We start from the raw sequence: 19626 nt of genomic DNA, 5'->3' as shown, positions 1-19626 counted from the left end.
CTGGCTGGCCTTGCAGGGCCACCACGAGGCCACCACGCTGCCCATCCATGGCCAGAGGTGGGTGGCAGTGGGTGATGGTCGCTCATGAGCAGTGGATAACTCAGGGGAGCTCTCACGCTGCACCTTCGCACCGTGCCGGCAGGACGCCCATCGCAGGCGAGGTGTGGCGGCACATTGCAGGGTGCCCGGGGCCAGCAGGTGCCCTCTCATTAGTGCAGGCGCTCTGCACTTGGCTAATTGCTCAGACGTGTCCTCTGCATTTGGGGGCTTCTGGTGCGTTATTTTCTTAAAAAGGAGCAAATGTTAAAAATGGCGTCGTCAGCCCCGAGCTGACAGGCACAATCACCAAAGTGCGGCGTCGGCAGGAACCGGCCCCACGCACTAAATGACTTGAAAGGAAATGGCCTGGATTGTGCTGAGGAGGCAGAGTGCGGTGGGGAGAAAGCAAGTGGAGCAACAAAAAAACTTCATTAATTAAAGAAACTCGTTAATGAGGGACATTTAATCAGCTAAAGATGATATCCACCCCCTGCCTGCTGCGGCAGCCGCTGCGCAGGTCTGGTGGCATGGGGCTGAGCTGTAGGCAGGGTAGGGGACACCAGGCAGGGGACCTCGGGGTCCCGCTGGCTCTGCCCTCCAGGGCTGGGCTCGGGGAGCAGCATCCCACAGCCAGCTGGACAGAGCCACTCTGTGGGGGCTCCCCAAGGAGCCGGGAGGCAGCGGGACGCCCACCAGCCTGCGGGACGCAGCGGCATGTGCCATACTTCCCAGAGCCACTTCTCCCCTTGACAGCAAAGGCCTCAGCTCCCTGTCCCAGCCCCTCTGCTACCGTCCCCAGGGCCATGGTGTTTCGGCACAGGGCTATGCCACAGCCCTACCGGCGTCCTGCCCAGGCAGACGGGCAGCACGGGTGCTGGGGTGCTGCTTTTGCACCCATGCCGTGTTAAATACCACCAGCTTTGCTCTGCACTCCGTCTCAGGTACTGCACTAATCTCCTGTCTCGTTTACTAATAAGGGCCACAGGCCGTTAATAACCAGAATTTCTTTTAATGCAAATGCGGAAAGCTGCCCCACAAAGCGCTGTGTGGGAACATTTCCCGTGCCCCCGGGAGGGACGTGCGGTGCACAAGCAAGGGATGCCTGTCGGAGGCCCCTGTCCCTGGCACCCATGGGCCAGCACCACGCAACGGGCTCTCAGCGTGGCCGGGCACCCCAAGCTGGGAGCACCCGGCTGCAGGTTGGTGCCGTCTGGCTGCATTCCCTGGGGTGCAGGGGTGGGTCCCCAGGACCCCCTGGGCACTCGACACAGGGAGGGTCCCAGGGAAGGGGCTGCTCCTGGTGCAGGCTCAGGGGCTGCTGTGGGGCCGGGGCCTCAGTAACCCTCCCGGGAGGAGCAGAGGGGCCCCGGCACTGCCTGGGGACAGGGCTTTTCCCACGCTGCAGGCAGCCCAGAGCAGCTGGCAGGGGAGGACGCAGGCAGCGCCGGGTGCGGAGCCGAGCAGCAGCCGTTTCCCCGTGACGTCAACGAGCATCGCGCAGCCAAACCCATCGCCATCCCCCTCCTCGTGGGGCCCTCGCCCTCGGCACCCCCCCGCCCCGAACCCAGCAGCCCCATCCCTGCCCAGGGATGGACGGGCAGCGCTGGCGGGAGGGAGGTGCTGGGAGCCGTAGATCTGTGCCTCTGCAGCACCAGCAGCCCCGGCGACAGCGAGCAGCAAAACAGGGGAACCTAATGGTCCCTGAATGAAATAATACTTGGACTGACAAGCACTGCGACAGCCCTAATTAATAACAGATATGAACGTGGCTGTCAGGATGGGCTGGAGAGGAGCCAGCGGGGCCCGAGACCTGGGCAGGTGGGGATGGTCCCTGCCCCGGCACCCGTCTGCATCCCCCTGCCACCGCCTGGGCAGCAGTACCTGTCCCTGCTGTGACGGTGGCTGATCCTGGTTATGGTGACGGCAAGGACGAGTGTCCAGCACGGAGCACATGGGAGTGCTGCAGGCTGCTCCGGCTGCTGGTTCCATGCACACAGGCAGGGAGGGTCGGGTATTGGGCATCAGGGATGCAGGCAGGGAGGATCAGGCTGGGAATGTGACCGCAGTGACCGTTTGGTGTCTGCCCGCTCCTTGGAGCAGGCTCAGGCGCTGGGGCCAGGTTGAGTGCAGGATGGAAACCCAGTGCCGGGGAAGGGGCTCCACTGTCCTGCAGCATCGGCAGCCCCGGACCACGCTGGCAGGTGCATCTGGCTGGCGCATCCCCGAGCAGCTGAGTCAGCACGGGAAGGCGCTGGCGAGCCTGCCAATGACTTGCAGATCTGTAGCGGGATTATTCACGCTGGGTTTGCATGTGGTCCCTGCCGTGCCCCCAGTGCAGGCTCCGCTCCTCCCTTCCAGGCGCGACGGCCCTGCCAGCTGGGGGACGGCGGCTGGCAGCGCGGCCCCCCCGCCTGCCCCCGCCGTCCCTCCGCACCATAAATCGGCCACACACACAATTAAGGAGCTTGTCTCCATGGGCTGAGCCACAGATGTATTTCATGGGCGAGAGGCTGCCACGGCAGGTTGTAAAGCATCCGAGGGGCTGCCGGCGCTGCCCCGCGCACTGGCTCAGGCGTTCGCAGCCTCTCGGCTGCCGGCGAGGGCTGCTGCTGTGTGTTGCGGTGGGCATCTGTGTGCGGTGGTGGGTGCAGTGCACACGTGTGCAAGGGGGGAGAGCCCGCGGGTGCACGTGGGGCTGTGAGGATGGATGGTGGGTGGGTGGGTGTGCAGGAGAGGTGCGGGCTGGCAGCCCCATGCCGCTGCCCCCCCCAGCCCCATGCTGCGTCCCCAGCAGGCAGTGGGCAGCCCTCAGCCCGTGGCACAGGTGCAGCTCACCCCGTTTGACCAGGGCAGCCAGGCTGATTGCATTAGAGCAAAGGGCCTAATCAAATATTTAGCAGTTAATTGATCCCTGTCTGGTGTTTGCCAAGGGGCCATCAGCATCCCTCCCTGGCTGCCCCTCCCTGCCTCCCTGGACTTGCTCCCCTTTGCTGCCACCGCCGTCACTGGGATACTGGGTTTGCTGCCGGCAGGCACTGATGCTGTGCAGCCCCCCCGGAGCGATGCTGGCCTGGCCCCCCAGCCAGGCTTTGCTTTGCCCCACGACGGGCTCCAAACCAAGGGCTGCCCTGGTTTCCTTCCCTGAGGAGAGGGAGATGTGCAGGCTCCCCTAGTTAAGCCCCGCAGGGTGGGCTCCATCCTCCTGCTGCCCAAGCCCCAGTGCACCGGGCAGGCAGGGCCCCGGCACGGGAGAGGATGGGGGCTCGGCTGTGGGCCACGCAACCCAGGAGCTGCTGCAGCACAGAGACAGCCAAGGGTTTGGGGGGGACAACACCAAAGGCTGGGGCGTGGTGGGGCTGGGGGGCCTGGGTCTGGCTGCGGGGACCAGGACCCCTCCCCGGGGCAGGTCGCAGCCCAGGCACCCCGGGGACATCGGTGGGTAAGGGGAATGGTGCCGCTGTCTTGGCAGGGTAACCAGGACGCCACGGCTCCGCCGGACGCGATGGCTCAGCCCTACCCCCCGGCCCAGTACCCCCCGCCCCCCCAGAACGGGATCCCCGCAGAGTACGCGCCGCCGCACCCGCACCCCACGCAGGACTACTCTGGGCAAAGCACAGTACCGGAGCACGCCATGACCCTCTACACACCAGCACAGAGCCACGCCGAGCAGCCGGGCACCGACGCCAGCACACAGTCCATAGCAGGGACGCAGACGGTACCGGTAAGGGAGCGGTGTCCAAGGGGGCGGGCGGGGGTCCAAGGGCAGTGCTGGAGCTGCTGGGAGGGGTGCTGGGGCAGCAGCGCTCGCCCGGCTGCGGTCCCTCGGGGCGCTGGGCTGGGTGCCCCCGCCACGGCTGGTGGCTCTCTCCCTCACGGCCCCCCCGTCATTTCTAATCACTTGTAATCTACCTGCTTGGCTGCCTTCCCACCAGATAGCTTCAATTACGGGGTTGTAATGCAGTGCCGGGGAAAGTGCTGAGCTGAGCACTTCCCAGCCTGGCCGCAGCAGCGCCGCGTGCGGGGTGTGCCACCCCCCCACCCTGAAAACACCCGTGTGCCACGGTCACGGACCCCGGGCACCGTGCCACTGGGCTGACGGCAAGGAGAGAGGCCAGTGTGAGGCCACCCAATGCTGGCTGGCTCTCCGTAGCGGATCGCCCCTCACCCAGGCCTCCCCCTCCCCAAGGTTGTGCTTCCTGCACCCCCCCAGCGCTCAGCCCCCCAGGTCCCCAGCACCACTCACGGGGTGGGCGACGTCCTGACCCCGCTGGCAGCGCCGGCCGAGGCGGGGAGGTGCAGGCAGGGCGGGTGGCTGGTTCCCCAGGCTGGGCGTTCCCCAGCTCCCTGCAGGCAGAGATCCCCCCAGTATCCCTGTGCCTCACTGGGCTGCAGGGAGACCCACGGGTGCTGCCCGGAGCTTGGGAACAGCAGGGTCCAGCGTGTCCCTGGGGGCAGGCGGGGCCAAGCGCAGGGGAGGGGGACAGTCCCCGTGCCCGGACCCCCACCGGGGGACGCGGGGCTGGCAAGGCCAGGGGCTGATGGCCATCGGTGCTTCCCGCAGCAAACAGACGAAGCGGCACAGACAGACAGCCAGCAGCTACACTCCTCAGACAACACAGACAAGCAGCAGCCCAAGAGGTTACACGTCTCCAACATCCCCTTCCGATTCCGGGACCCCGACCTGCGGCAAATGTTCGGGGTGAGTCCGGCCCTGTCCAGCCATCCACATCTCGCTGCTCTCCGCTCTGGTGCTGCCCCGCGGCACCGCAGGGACCCCGGCACTGTCCTGTCCCAAGGGCCTGTCCTGCCCAACTTGCGGTGTTCGCAGGCACCCCTGCAGCTGCTGGCCAGCAGTGGTGGTTTGCAGGATTTGCACCCTGGTTAACAGCCAGGCTGTCGGACCCAGGCCCGTGCGTGGAGAGGGGAGTGACACAGAGCCCTTGTCCCCTTCCCTTGTCCCCTTCCCAGCCCTCATTAGGATTCAGAGCAGTTCAGGCTAATGAGATTTTGGGTGATACTCCTCAAGTCCTGGAAGAGCGGGTGCTATGGGAGGGATGGGGGCTTTCCCCTGCATGGCACCAAGGGTCCTCTGGTCTGGCCCCCGAGGCAGCCCCCTGCCTGTCCCTGGCCCGGCCAGGCGCAGAGCCCTGTACCAGCGGCTCCGGGTGCGGGGCCGGAGGCTCTACAGGTGCTCACCCCTCTGCTCTCTCTGCTTGCAGCAATTCGGGAAGATCCTGGATGTGGAGATCATTTTCAATGAGCGGGGCTCAAAGGTGGGTGCTGCCCGCGGCCAGCGCTGTCACGGCGAGCCCCGGGGAGGGGGCTTGGTGGAGCTGGGAGTCCTGGGGGCTCCTCTGCCTGCTCTCCCCTCCTCTCCTGCCCCGCGGGACCCAGGCACGGGGTACCCCATCTCGGGGCAGCCCCGTCCCACTGCCCTGGGCCGGCTGGGCGGGCCGTGCGGGTCCCTGCACCCCAAGCGCTGGAGGGAGGGAAGGGCTCGCTCTGCCCGCCGCTGCACAGGCAGCTCGTGTCCCTCTGTGTATGGATGTCTCTGTTGTATCTTCCCTGCTTTCTGTGCCCCTCTCCCAGACTCTTCTCCCAGCTCGTGGGCAATGCTGGGGCCTCAGCCGGGACCCCCAGACCCAGCGGGGGCCCCGGACCGGGCTCTCCATCTCTGCACTGCGGCAGCCTCACCTCCTGCGCCAGCTCTCCTGATTCACCCCCTCTCTCTCTCTGTCCCCGCACCCTCTCTCTGTCTCTCTCTGTCTCTTTCTTTCTCCTTTTCTCCTCTGCTCACAGGGTTTTGGGTTTGTAACTTTTGAAACTAGCACAGATGCCGACCGGGCACGGGAGAAGCTGAATGGCACCATCGTAGAGGGCCGGAAGATTGAGGTGCTCAGATAAGTGTGCTAGTGCCATGCCTGCGTGTGCGTGCATCCCCTCCGTCCTGCCCGGGGGCCCTCTCCTGCCAGGGGCTGCAGGCAGGGCAGAACTGCCTAGGGGGCTGCAGGCAGGGGAGAGCCAGGGCAGGGGGAACTTTGGGCAGCCCTGGGTGCTGCCCCAGTCCCGCATGCCACAGGGGAGGCTTGCCCGGCGCGTGCATACGTCTGTGAATGCAGCACGGGAGCATGCGTGCCGGCTGCTGGGAAGATTGTCAATTGGTGCAAGGAGCATGTGGCTCAAACAAACCTCTCCTGGAGAGCTGGGGCACCAGCCCGGGCTCTGGCTGCATTTTGCCCGGTTACAGCGGGGTCTGGTGGACCCCAGTTGCCTGCAGCCCCCGTGTCCGCCATGCAGCTGCCCTGAGCTCTGCAGGGAGGAGAGGGGCTCTCTGCTCCACGTGCCATCCCCACCTCCCCTGCACCCGGGAGGGAAGGATGCTGCGCAGGGCTTCCACGCCCACTGTGCAGGCAGCTGCTGTGCTGCCCAGCCCCTGAGGCTTTTATTTCTTCAAGCCAGGCAGAGGGATAAGGCTCTGCCCGTTCGTTGGCAGCACCTTGCCGATCGCAGGCGAGTGGTGGGAGGTGGGGCAAGACACAGCGGAGGGAGCGGGACGCAAACGTCCCCGGCAGTGCTGAGCCAAGGGAAGGGCAGCCTGGCAAGGCACAGCGATGCCCCGTGGATGGGCCATGCCTAGCAGGGAACATGGTCCAACAAAGCTGAGCAGGAGCTCGTGGGCACTTGCAGAAATGACCCAGGCTCCTGCCGCAAGTGCATCCTTCCTGCAGGCTGGGTCAGGCATGGGGTGGGGACGGGAGGTGGCTAAGCCTGGCGGCAGCGTGTTGCAGCTTAGCCTGAGCACAGCACCGCAGCGCTCAAGGCATCAGCCGCCAGCCCAACTGATGCTCGTCGCTGGAGCTGGGGCAGGAGCCAAGAGGCCTGGGCTGGCCGGGGGTGCGGGCAGGACTGCGTCACGGCGGGGTGGCTGCAGGCAGAGGCTCCTCCTGCGTTTCCTCGCGCGGCCGGTGTCCTTCGCTCCGGGATCTGAAGCAGCAGCAATGTGCGCCGAGTGCGGCCAAGCAGGCCTTGGACTGCGGCCTCACCAGCCCCGCTGCCCGCAGGTGCTGAGGTCCCATCCCCTCTCTCCGCAGGTGAACAACGCCACAGCCCGGGTCATGACGAACAAGAAGGCTGCCAACCCCTACACCAACGGTAAGGGCCAGCGCAAGGAGAGCCAGAGCTGCTGCGGGCAGGGGCATCTCTGGGCTCCCTTGCTGCCAGGCTGCCGCTGAGCTCCTGCAGCAAACTGCCTCCGCACCCTTGGGCAGACGGGAGAGTCCAGTGTCGGGGTGCAGCCTCCCCAGGCACCGCATGCCCTGCAGCCACCCCGGGATGGGAGCTGTGGTCCCTCGGAGCCCAGCTGGGAGGTGGGGGGAGCACCATGGGGAGGGTGCCCCTGGCCTCACCGGCTCTCCCTGCCCGCAGGCTGGAAGCTGAACCCGGTGGTGGGAGCGGTCTACGGCCCCGAGTTCTATGCAGGTAACGTCTGGTCGGGGTCAGCCCTGCCGCGGGTCCCCCCAGATGTCAGCTCCACACCGCGTCCAACCCCGCCGCCGCTCTGAGTGGCGAGCAGCCCCCAGCCCCTCTTCCCCTCCTGCACTGCTGCGTGCATAGCTCCCCCCGCCCCGTCCCCCTGCCCCGTGTCCCCATGGGGCTGTGTCACTGGCAGGCCTGGGGGACGGAGGCAGGCTCTGGCACAGGACACCCTGCGGTGGCTGCAGGGGTCCCAGCCGTGCGCTGTGGGGAGCTGCTGCAGAAAGCCCACGTTTGTCCCCTCCCTCCTGCAGTAACGGGGTTCCCGTACCCCGCCACGGGGACGGCCGTGGCCTACCGAGGGGCACACTTACGGGGACGAGGACGTGCCGTCTACAACACCTTCCGGGCTGCACCGCCGCCACCGCCCATCCCCACCTACGGCGCGTGAGTACCCGGGCGGCGGGGGGCACTGCACGCCTCGGGGCGGGGGGGCCGTTTGCTGCCGCGTTGCTGGGATTCTGCTGCCATCAGCAGCGGCACGGCGGGGCTCTCGTGCTTCGGGAACAGGCTGCAGCTCCCCCAGCACCTGCCTGGCCTTGGGCTCTGTGAAACCCCCCAGGCTGCTGCCCCTCAGGGTGACCTGTGTGCCTCCTGTGCCCCGAAGCACGGACCGTTATTCCAGCTGTGTCTGTTGGTTTAATGGAAATGCTTTCCCTCCTGGCACGCACGGCCACTCTGGTGTCAGGCACGGCGATGGCGATCTGTGGCCTCTTGGTGCTACCAACAGTGATCGTGCCCCGGACTCCTCCATCCCTGTCCTTGGCTGTGCCGTCCCCATGTCCCTGCCCTCCCTGCCAGGAGTCCCAGGCCAGGACGTGCCCTCGGGCTGCCTGGGTGGCCACTCCTCGCTCTTGGCTGCGCTGCTGGAAGCAGCTCCCCTGGTTCACCAGCTTCACCCCAATCCCTCTCGGCCGGTGACACAGGCCAGGCTCTGACGCCTCCGCCTCATTTGCAGGGTCGTCTACCAGGACGGGTTCTATGGAGCTGAGATCTACGTAAGTGCCACCGTGCCCCGGTCTGGGCCACGCTGGGGACCCTGTGCCAGGGCAGGGGATGAGCAGCACCGGGCAGCTCCGTCTCGGGCTCTGCCCCCAGCCAGCCCCTTCCCCTGGGGAGGGCAGCCAGAGCCCGGGTGGAGTGCGGACGGGAGCGCGGCTCCTCCAGAGCGAGCGGGGTGGCACCACGCGGGGTCCTATGCCCCCAGCCAGGCCCCTCGTGGGGCCAGCACCGCACGGGATTTACAGCCTTGGCGAGCGCCGGTGCGCTGTCTTGCACTGGCATTTAACCTCCATATTTAAGAAGCCATTGGCGATATTTCAGGCGGGCAGCTGAAGGATTTATCTAACGTGACACCTCATTAAAGCGATCAGGGAGGTGACATTCTCTCCTCTGGAAATTTAATTTTTTAAGGTTAATGTTTGTGAAAGCCCCTGGGGAATGGTAATGAGGCTGGTGTGCGCCTGGTGGCATGGGCACCAGCTCCCCACGGGGTCCCACCGCTGCTCCGTGGCAGTGCCCGGGGGGTGCCCAGCTGCCCCAGCCCCCCGAGCCTCCCCCGGCGGGTGCTGCCCCCCTCCCTGACAGCAGTCTCTCCCTCTGCTGCAGGGGGGCTATGCCGCCTACAGATACGCCCAGCCCGCGGCAGCAGCGGCAGCGTACAGCGACAGGTAAGCACTGCTGCACCGTGGGCATCGCTCCCGGGGTGGGGGGAAAGACCCGTGTCACCCCCTGCACCACCGGGTCCGACATGCCCCAGCTTTTGTGTGCCATGGGACGAGGACGGAGCCAGGCACGATGAGGGTGTCCTGCAAACTGGGGGCTCCTGCGCTCCCCTTTGGGTTTGTTTTGGCAGGGACTGGTGCCCAGGCAGGGAGAAGCAGGGAGGTGCTGGGGGGCTCCCAGGCACAGCGGGGGAAGCAGCAGCCGGGGGGGGGGGGCTGCTGAGGGAAGACGGGACCCCAACACCGTTCACTAACGCCTGCCGCTGTGTTTGCTCCTAGTTACGGCAGAGTGTATGCAGCGGCAGACCCGTACCACCACACCATCGGCCCCGCCGCCACATACAGCATCGGCACCATGGTAAGAGCAGCCCCCACAGCCTTTCTTTGCTTCCCGGCGCGAGCTGCAGCCAGCCCAGGGAGGGGGGCCCGGCACGGCAGCCCGGGGAGCCTGCGGGGTGCGGGGGCAGGCAAGGGGTGCAGGGCAGCCCCGCACACAGGGGCCATGGGAGGGGGGGCCGGGAGCTGGCAGCCGCGGCAGGAGCAGCACAGCCCCTGCCTGGCTCTGTCCACAGGCAGGCAAGAGAGGAGGCCCCCCCCGTGCCTCCACCCTATGTGCCCTGTTACACCCGGCCAGAGGCAACCCCGCACAGTCGCCAGTGCACGTCGCTTCCCGGGGGCCCGGCTGCCCCCTGCGCTGGCTGCCTGAGCAGCACCCCAGGGACCCCCCACTTTCTCCTCCCCGGCACGGGGCCATGTCCCCAGGCCCCAGCGCGCAGCCACGTGCAGGGAGCATGCGTGCACGCCAGCACCTGCAGCCCACCCGCTCGCAGCGGCTCTTAGCTAGCCTCACAACCAGCATCAAAGATGAAAAATCCCACTTACGGGCAGGATTTCAAAGCCAACCCATCTTTTTCTTCCTTTTTTAACCCCCCACCCCCGGCTGGGGCCAGGCTGCCAAGCACCCCTTGGCACCCCCGGCCCCAGGCAGCCGCTAGTGAGGGGCTATGGCCCCTCCATCCTACGGGGATGGGCAGGGTGGCTACAAGCCCAGCACCATGGCAGGGATGGGGACGGGCTCCTCTGCGGTCACTGCAGGCAGGAGGAGGCCTGGCCATGGTGGTGCTGTGCTGGGGGCACTGGGGCTTGGGGCACCCTGCAGCCCCCAGCCCATGCACCGCCCCAAGGCAGCACCCTCAGCCATCCCAGAGCCCGGGCAGCACTGGGCACCCTCAGCCCTGCCCGCCCTTCACGTCCCAAGGACAGAAGTGATTTGGTGTCATTTTAAAAAGGAAAAAAAAAAAAAAAGGAAAAAAAAAAAAAAAGGGAAGAACTGGGCTTTGCCTCTCTCTCGAATACTGATTGGCTTTTTTTTCATCTTTGATGTTGCAGGCTAGTCTATACCGAGGAGGGTACAGCCGCTTCACTCCCTACTAGCAAGACAGACACAGCCCCTCCCACCACTAACACTGACTGCTCACTAGCACCAAACCAAACCAGGCAGACAGAGCCGAGGCCGAGCCTCTGGAGGAACCGTGGGCCCTGCCCGGGCGGGCTGGGGCCGGGCCTGGGGCTGGGCTCCGATGAGCCTCGGCAGCCCACACCCGTAGGGTTACCTCAAGCCGCTCCATCCCGCCGCCCGCCCGCATCTCCTGCACCGTCCGCCTGCCCCGGCGCAGCCCTGCGCCTCGGTGCTGCCGAGCGCCGCGGGACCCCGGGCGGTTCCTGCCCCTGGCATCCCTGGGGACCGCGGGGAGCGGGGCTGGCCCTCGGCCCCAACGGCACCCCGCTCCTAGAGCCGGGTCGCGGGGTCCCCGGGCAGCTCCACCCTGGCCTGAGCCCTTGCTAGGGGTGCAGAGGGCTTGTCGCCTTGCGAGGCAGGAGGGGATGCTCTGCCTGCAGACGCAGGGGGCACGGCGCTGATGGCAGCCCTGGAGCAGCCCCTCTGCCCCCATAGGAGAGACAGGAGCCGGCGGGGGCTGCTGCATGCTCCTCGGGGACGGAGCCAGGCTGGGGTGGGTGCAGGACCCCGGGGACAGCCCCCCCAGGCAGCAGCGCTTCTCCGGGGTGACCGCACTGCTCTGCGGAGGAGCTCCGGTGCGGCAGGCTGGCTGCGCAGGCATGGGGTGCGGTGCGGGGCTTGGGGGGCTGGGCTGGTGCCCGCATCCCTCCCAGCCAGCGGCTCGGCCAGGCTGCCCCGCACGCTGCTCCAGCGAAAGACCTGCCTCTCTGTTTCTGTTGTAGTGAAACCGCGGCCGTTTCCTTCTGGGACCAGGAAGGGCAAAAAAAATCCACACACACACAAAAAAATAAAAAATAAAAAAATTAAAAGCAAAGCAACAAAAAAAAAAAAAAGCAAAGCGGCAACAGCCAAGTGAAAGTCCCATACTGTCCACACACGCACCGAGCGAGCGAGTCCCGGAGGAGTGCCGCGGCGAGCACGGACCAGCCGGACGCACCAGAGGGGCCCCTCTCCGCCCCGGCCCCACAGCCCGCGGCAGGGAGGGAGAGCCGGCACGCTGCCGAGCGCGGGGGCGTCCGGAGGGGCCTCCGCCTGCCCAGGCGCAGGGCCTGGGCACCACGTCTTCCTTTCCGCCCCGGCACGGCGGCGCTGGGGGTGCCGGTGGAGCGCTGCGGCACGCCGCCCCTTCCCCGGCTCTGGGGACTGGGCGCCAGGGTGGGAACCCAGCTTCGTGTTTCCCGAGCTCCGGCGCTTGCCGGTCATCAGCGTGTCAAGTGTGCGAGGCCTCGGCTCCCACGTGGAGCTGGGGTGGCGGCGCAGCCGCTTTGCTGAGGCGCTGGGCGTTGCAGGGGGACGAACCTCTGCCTTTTAAAGGGAATTTTTGTTAAGAGGAGCTTGCAACTCGCTTGCGATCCCTTTCCCCTCCCTCCCCTCCATCCCCTGACGCACCCAGGGCTCCCACCCTGCAGGGAGCAACCCTGACCGACACCGCTCATGGCCCCTTGTGCTGAGCTGGGACGAGGACTGCCCCGATCCCACTGCCGCCTGCTCTGCGGCGTGGGACATGCTCGCGGCCACCCATCCCTGCCTGAGGCAGCGGGATACTGCCAGCCCTCGGCACGGGGTCTCGGCCATTGCATCGCCCAGGACTGGGGGCCAGCCCGAGCCCTGGGGTCGATCTGCAGCAGCCAGCATGCCGGGTCCAGTGCCCGGGGTGCAGCCCCGTCCCGCAGGGTGGCCTCGTGCTCAGCCCCCCGCCCCTGTCCCGCGTGGCTCCGCCACTCCTCAAACCTCACTTTATAGTCTGCAGACGCCCCCGACACTCCAGCAACGAGCTCCCCCTTTTCTATTCCCAGTGTACATAGCCCCGGCCGCCCCGGCCCCGCGTCCCCACCCCTGTACAAAGCTCCTTCCATCGCTGTACTGGCTTCTTCCTTACAGCAAACCCCTGCGCCGGCTGCCAGTGCGCAGGCTGGCGCCGGCCCATCCTGTATGCTTCAAAGGTGTGACCATTCTAATAAACATTATTATTATTATTATTATTATTATTATTATTATTATTATTACAAGGATTATTATTATTATTATTGAAATTATTAATAAAGATTTCTTTCTTCAACCAGGGCGACTCAGGTTTTGACTGGGGCGGTGGTGCAGGGGCACGGGGCCGTGGCTGGCACGGTGGGTCTGGCCGTCCCAGCACACCGCTGGACAGGAGGCTGCAGCCTGCGGCAGGCGAGGGGGGAACCCGCTGGGACCCTCAGCCCCACCATAGCAAGAGCGGTGTGCCGGCACGGCAGGAGCCCTCCCCTGGTTGTGCCGAGCCCTTCATTTTTCAAACCGTCAGATAATTCATTTCAGAGCGAGTCCCCCACCGGAGGAGCAGCAGCTTAACTGCTGACATATTAATTTTCCTGACCGGGAGCCAGCATTGTTTGTGGGACCGGGGCCGGCGCTCGGAGGGAGCTGGGGCTGGGCGACCCCGCTGCGCAGCGTGCTCGCCTGCCTCCCTGCCTGCTAATTGCTTGCTCACCAGACTGTGAGAAAATAATTGCTGCTATAAATTTTCTCTCCTTCTCCGTGTAAGACATCCAGGGGAGGCAGCACGGGCGCAGCCGCTGCCTGCCAGCCCTGGGGAGAGGGCAGCGGCGGCTGGGTGGCACTGGGGTGGGTCCATGGTGGACGGGCGCAGCGGCCACCTGCACTGGGCTGCTCCTTGGGGCTGAGCGCTGCAGCGGAGCTGGTGCTGGCGGCTCCACACCTGCACCGGGCTAGTCCCCGAGGCGAGCAGACATGGGGCTGGGGGGGGGGGTGTGTCTCAGAGCAAGCGTCCCCAGCCTGGGTGCATGCAGCTTGCAGGCAGCAAGGGCTGCAGGAGCGGGACTGGGGTCCCTGCGCAGCCTCTTGCAGGGCCCCAGCCAGCACCCAGTGGGCCCCCATGGCGAAGGCTGAGCCCAGTCACAGGGGTGGGAGAAGAGGGACCCACCAAACCAGGGTGACAAAATGCAGCCTCCACCCTCTCAGCCCCCCAGCACCGGCTCTGCCGTGCCCTCTGCCCACAGCCCATCCGCTGGCACAGAAGAGACATGGACGCAGGGCTGCACCACGCTTGCCTTTAATGCCCATCTGAGCTGGTGCCATCGGCTGGCTCGGAGTAGACCAGCACCAGCCGCCCCCAGCGGTTCGGGTCCACGGGCAGCTCATCGGGCAGCACCGGCTCCACCAGCAGCTCCAGCCGGCAGGACTGCCCGGCCACCGGCCGCGGCACCACCAGGCCCACGGCACGGTACAGGCAGGCTTGCGCCAGCCCCAGGAGCTGCGGCGACGTCTGGCCCTGGCGGCAGCGGGCGCCCTGGCTGAGGATGCGGAAGCAGCTGGCCCGGCCGGGCGGGAAGGCCCAGCGGAGGGTGACGCTGAGCGAGAGCTGCTCTGCCTCGGGGCCCTTCTGCCACCAGAGCTGCGAGGCCGTCACGCTCTGCACCTGCGGTGGGGAGGCTGCCATGCTGGCCGCATCCAGCACCTGCGGAGGGAACCACAGGACCGGGTTGGGGCCAGGGCCAAGAGCATTGGGCGCCCACCCACTTTTGGGATGAGGGATGGCATGGGGCAGCACCGGGGTGGGTGGCTCCCAGCTGGCAGCGGCGGGCACTCACCCGGACCTCCCCGAGGAGGCAGGTGAAGGGCGTCTCCTGTGGGCTGGGCTGGTGGCGGGACACAAGCAGGGAGAGGTCTCGCAGGCTGCAGTCCTGCAGGTCCAGCTCATAGCACCTGAGAGCGAAGGGGCAGAGCGAGCATGGTGCCGGGGGGCCCTGGGGTGCCCCCACCCACCCACAGATGCAGGGTGCCAGCAGGGCACTCACCGGCTGATCCAGCCGTGGGAGCCATGGTCGCAGGCGGCGAGCAGCTTGGCAAGGCCGGGTGGTGGTGCCGGGAGGAACCGGGGGTGGTGCCGGCTGTTGGGCTCTGCCGGAGACAGCAGGGTTGGGGTGGGGGCGAGGGGCTGAGCTTGTTCCGCACCCTACAGCAGGTGCTCACTGCAGAGAGCATGGGGGGGCAGGGTTCTCACCGGGCAGGGAGGTGACGTTGCCCTCGTGGCAGGTACCCGAGTCCCAGGTGGTGAGCTCCAGTGCAACTGTGAACTCGTCGACGTGTGGCCCCTCCAGCTTGTAAAGCAGGGTCAGGAAGAGCTTGGGGGGCGCCGGCATCTGCAAAGAGAAAAGGCTGATGACCCCAAATCCACCCAGAGACAGACAGAGAGAGAGAAGAGAGAAAGAGAAGATGCATTGGGTTAGGTCTGCTGGGCAGCGCAGGCAAAGAGCCCCGTGGCACGCTCACCACGAGGCCCCAGGGCCGCACAGCTCTGCCCGGGCCGTGTGGGCCATGCCATGCTGGCATGGCACCAGCCCAGCGCTGAGGAGATGGCAAGAGGGCTTTGCCTCACAACTCACCGGACAGCCACGCGCTCCTCGCTGGGGGGGATGGTCCCCTGCACCCTCAGGGAGCTGCCCCCGCACCAGGCGTCCTGCAGGCAGCAGCCAGTGCTCAGCCTGCCCTCACGCTCCGGGTAGAGGGGCTGGATCTCCTGCGCGCTCAGGTCATACCAGGGACCAGTTTCTTCCTCCTGCAGGACAGGATGAGATAGGCTGGGCGAGGAGCTGGAAGCAGGGACACCCCTGCCCAGCCCACCCCTGCCCAGCTGGAGCCGAGCCAGAGCCCCACACCCACCTTCCCAGCCAGGAACCTGCTGGTGCCCATGCCCAGGCTGAAGGAGGTGGCGAGGGGCAGCGTGCAGATGCTGTGCGTGGGCAGGTACTCGGCCAGCGAGCCCCAGAACCTGGAGGAGAAGGTGGGTGTCTGAGCAGAGACCCCTGCTACAGCCGCTGCCCTGGCATGGCATTGGGCACCGCCCCAGCCGGGACAGAGCAGGGCCAGCCTGGTCTCGGTGGGCAGCCAGAGTCTTGTGGCAGCCCTGTCCCACCACCCAGCAGCCCTCCCGGCCCCGGGTGCTCCCGGACCCATCTCCCCGCCATGGCCCCTGCCCTGCCAAGCCACCCTCACTTGTTCTCATTTTGCAGGAAGTTTTCCTCCCCCAGGTGCTCGTAGACCCAGCCGGGAGCGAAGATGGCTGCGGAGAGGCCGTGCTGGCGGATCAGGCGCAGGGACTACGGAGATGAGCGGTGAGCAGCACAGACCAGGCCAGGTGGTCACCTTGTCACCTGCCCTGTCTCCACTCCCCCAGGTCCCGCTGGCCCCGTGGTGGGGCAGGACAACACCGTGGGGATGTGCTGCGGCATCTCCCTCTCCAGGGGCTGCAGCACTGGGATCCCCCAGCTCCCTCTCCAGGCATGGCTGGCAGCCCAGCGGCTCCAGGTTCCCCCACTCCTCACCACTGCGTCCCCGTGTTAGCAGCCTGGCACGGCACGGCATGGCACGGCACAGCCATCGGTGGGAGCTCAGAGCCCTGTGCCGGGGGAGGCCCAGGGTCCCGCTCTGGCCCAGCCCCAGCACACGCACCTTGTCAGTGTCAAAGCCACCACCGATCACGTCCCCACGGGCAAAGACGTCAATGCCGACGTAGACGTCGGTGTGGCGCGACCCAGCCAGCCCGCGTGTGCGCTCCAGGTGCTCCTCCTTCCAGTTGTAGTTGGTGAACAGCCCGTCGCAGGCATCGAAGAACACCCTGGGAAAGAGGGTCAGGGTGGCAGGGCGGACTCTGCAGCTGTCCCCGTAGACCACCCCACTGAGGACTGTGCAGCCCGTGCCCTGACCACCCCCGAGCACTGGGTTTGGGGTGAGCTCATGCCCCCCACCCAAGGCCAGTTTTGCCTGGGCAAGGTGGCAGGGCAGGCAGGGCCCAGCCTCACCTATTCTCCTCATTCAGCTCATTCTGCCATTTCAGTGTACCATTCTGGACGATGCTGTCGTACCAGATCACCAGCCCCCCCGGTACGGCGCTGTGCACCTGCGCCGTCAAGTGCCGCAGGAAGGGGGGCAGGTTCTCCACCGCTGCTGCCTGGCAGGAGAGAGCAGGGACAGGTTGGCACGGGGTGGACGAGGGGCCCCGCACGGGAGCAGCGCGAGGGCAGGAGGGGAGGCGGGCAGAGCATGACTGTGGCTCACGCTCAGCGTGTTCTCCATGTTGACCAGCCAGCCGTCAAAGCGGTAGTGCTGGGCGATGCGGGCCAGCTGCTCGCTCACGGCGCGGTACGCCTCCTCCCCGCCAGCCAGGAACGCCTCGCACAGCTTCTCCCCGTCTGTCCATTCCGTAATGAACGTGCCTAGGGAGACAGGGAGAGCAGCGCTGGGTGTGCACCCCGACAAACGCACCACGTGCCTCGGGCTCCTCCGGGCCCGGTCTTGCAGCCGCCAGCCCTGCAGCCGGCCCTGCCCTCACCCAGCACGGGGACGCCGTTCCTGTGCGCCGCATTGGTCCAACACACAGGCGGGATGGTGACGGTGTGGTGGCTGAAGTAGACGAAGATGTCGATGTACCTCCAGTGGTAGAAGACATAAGGGTTGCGTGTGGCTGAGCCCTGGATGAACCTGCAACGGCAGAGAAGGGAGAAGGTTGGGCAATGCGGGAAGGACGCCGGCAGACGGCTGTGGGGCTGGGCAGGAGCCTGACTCACGCCCTGGAAGCTGGGCAGAGCTGTGGCACTGAGCCAGCCCTGCAGACCCCGGCTAGGGCTGGCCCGAGCAAGGTCGCTGTGCTCCGGCACCGAGAGCCAAACCTCTCCATCCCTGCCCACCTGCGGCCAAGCTGGCAGGAAACAAATCAAGCAGAAGTAGAAGAGGTTTGGGGGTTGAGATGTTGAGCTCCGCTGCCACATCTCTCCTCCACCCAGCACGTACCTGTCCTCCAGGTATCCGCCGCGCATGTCATGGCACACCAGCGTCCGGGGCCTCTTGCTGAGGAGCGGGGGCTGGCGCTTTGCCAGCGGCACAGCAGAGACATTGAACTCGTCGTTGCTGTTGGGCTGCCAGGCCAGCAGCTCCTCCAGGCCGGACAAGAAGAAGCTGATGGGCTCCGTCGTCCTGGTGTCAAAGTACCTCGCTGGGGCAGGTGGGGAGATGGGGAACGGGGTCAGCGGGGAGCGCTGTCCGTGCGGCTCAGCACCGGCACCAGCACCAGCAGCAGCCCCAGCCCCGGCCCCAGCGCGGTGGGGACCCAGGGGCGCAGCGGGCGCCCTCCCCGCGGTGCCTCACCTGGCAGGGGCTGCGGGCGGGCGCTGACGGTGTCGTGCAGCACGGTGGTTCCCAGGGGCTCCGCCGCCGGCTGGAAGCTGCCCGGGGAGGGGGGTGAGGGCCGGGCCGGGCCAGCACCGCGGCCAGCGCCCGCCGAGTCCAACCGAGCCCCGGCCCCGATCCCGGCCCCGATCCCGGCCCCGATCCCGGCCCCGATCCCGATCGCGGCCCGCCGCCCACCTCCGCCGCCGCCGCCGGCCGTCCCGCTCCGCTGCCGCCTCCGCCGGCTCCTCCGCCCCGGCCCCGGCCCCGGCCCCGGCCCCGGCCCCTGCCCTCTTCCCGCGCCGCCCGGGCCCCTCCTGCGCCTCCGCCATGGCGCTGCCGCCGCCGCCGCTGCCCGCACTGACGGCGGCGCCGGCCCCGGCCTGGCCCGGCTCTCCCGGAGGCGCGGCCCGCGGAGCTCCGCCCGCCCCGGCCCCGGCCCCGGCCCCGGCCCCGGCGCCGCACCGCCCCCAGCGCCCGGCCCGCCCCGGCCGAGCTCGGCGCCGCCTGGACCCGTGTGTCCTGGGACGGGGCCGGTTTCCCAGGATGGGGATGTGTGTCCTGGGATGGGGCCATATGTCCCAGGATGGGCACGTGTCTTCCAGGATGGGACGTGTGTCCTGGGATGGGCTGTGTGTCCTGGGATGGGGCCACATGTCCCGGGATGGACCAGGATGGGCTGTGTGTCCTGGGATGGGGCCATATGTCCCAGGATGGGCACGTGTCTTCCAGGATGGGACGTGTGTCCTGGGATGGGCTGTCTGTCCTGGGATGGGGCCATATGTCCCAGGATGGGCATGTGTCTTCCAGGATGGGACGTGTGTCCTGGGATGGGCTGTGTGTCCTGGGATGGGGCCACACGTCCCGGGATGGACCAGGATGGGCTGTGTGTCCTGGGACAGGGCCGCATGTCCCAGGATGGGGATGTGTGTCCTGGGATGGGGCCATATGTCCCAGGATGGGCACGTGTCTTCCAGGATGGGACGTGTGTCCTGGGATGGGCTGTGTGTCCTGGGACGGGGCCACACGTCCCGGGATGCGATGTGTGTCCTGGGATGAGCTGTGTGTCCCGGGATGGGACGTGTGTGCCGGGATGTGATGTGTGTCCCAGTACAGGCCCTGCTGTGCAGACTGGACCAGAGCCGGTACCTGGGCTGGCGGCCGCCCCGCAGCAGGCAGCCCTCCCCTCGTGCCATGTGCCAGCAGCGCTGGCAGCCCCAGCCCTGCCTGCTGCCTGAGGCGCTGGGTGCTGCCGCGGGGCTTTACCCCCACCCCAGGGCTGGGACAGGGTCCCTGGGGTCAGCCCCATGGGGACAGCAGTGCCAGGGCCCTGAGGGTGCTGCCAGCCCTAGACAGCCCTGACCAGCCTCACCTGGGCCCCCCCCCCCCCCCACCTGTGTGGCCAGGGCTCTATTTAAGCTCAGCCCTGAGCCCTCCCTCCTTTCCCTGCTGTGCTGGGGGGGTGCTGGTCTCCAGCTGCAGCTCTGCCCTGCCCAGCCATGGACCCGCTGCTCCAGACCCTGACCCACTGGCTTTCCAGCTTGACCTCAGACCTGCCTCATCACTGCAGACTTGCTGGATGATCCAGACTCTTGGTAAACCTGGCCACCAGCCCCAGCCTGCCCTGCTCGCAGGCTGACAGGT

The 19626-nt window shown here is 67.0% G+C and overlaps 2 protein-coding genes across 3 annotated transcripts; one reads left to right on the top strand and one right to left on the bottom strand.

Moving 5' to 3' along the window:
- Positions 1-3505: 3505 nt before the first annotated feature.
- RBFOX3 (RNA binding fox-1 homolog 3) lies at positions 3506-10730 on the top strand (the record flags this gene model as incomplete). 2 transcript variants are annotated; one of them, XM_082327129.1, is made up of 11 exons in its annotated part: positions 3506-3754; positions 4601-4738; positions 5259-5312; positions 5839-5931; positions 7131-7191; positions 7465-7518; positions 7827-7959; positions 8531-8570; positions 9181-9242; positions 9576-9654; positions 10686-10730. In XM_082327129.1, the coding sequence occupies exons 1-11, from the start codon at positions 3542-3544 to the stop codon at positions 10728-10730; spliced, it is 972 nt and encodes a 323-aa protein (XP_082183255.1). In that variant the 5' UTR covers positions 3506-3541. The 2 variants fall into 2 exon arrangements, with proteins under 2 accessions (XP_082183255.1, XP_082183254.1); XM_082327128.1 differs by having other exon boundaries at positions 3527-3760.
- Positions 10731-13870: 3140 nt separating this feature from the next.
- ENGASE (endo-beta-N-acetylglucosaminidase) lies at positions 13871-18314 on the bottom strand (the record flags this gene model as incomplete). Its single annotated transcript, XM_082326626.1, has 14 exons — positions 13871-14275; positions 14409-14523; positions 14616-14718; positions 14822-14976; positions 15204-15376; positions 15481-15589; positions 15814-15917; positions 16270-16435; positions 16620-16768; positions 16876-17033; positions 17150-17298; positions 17608-17809; positions 17962-18038; positions 18181-18314. 14 exons carry the CDS (start codon positions 18312-18314, stop codon positions 13871-13873), a joined length of 2199 nt encoding a protein of 732 aa, XP_082182752.1.
- Positions 18315-19626: the final 1312 nt, after the last annotated feature.

This window comes from Platalea leucorodia, assembly GCF_965183815.1.
Source record: "Platalea leucorodia genome assembly, chromosome: 14".
In the NCBI taxonomy this organism is placed as follows: domain Eukaryota; kingdom Metazoa; phylum Chordata; class Aves; order Pelecaniformes; family Threskiornithidae; genus Platalea; species Platalea leucorodia.
The sequence above is the reverse complement of the archived record's forward strand: the minus strand, read 5'-3'. Positions and strand labels throughout refer to the sequence as shown.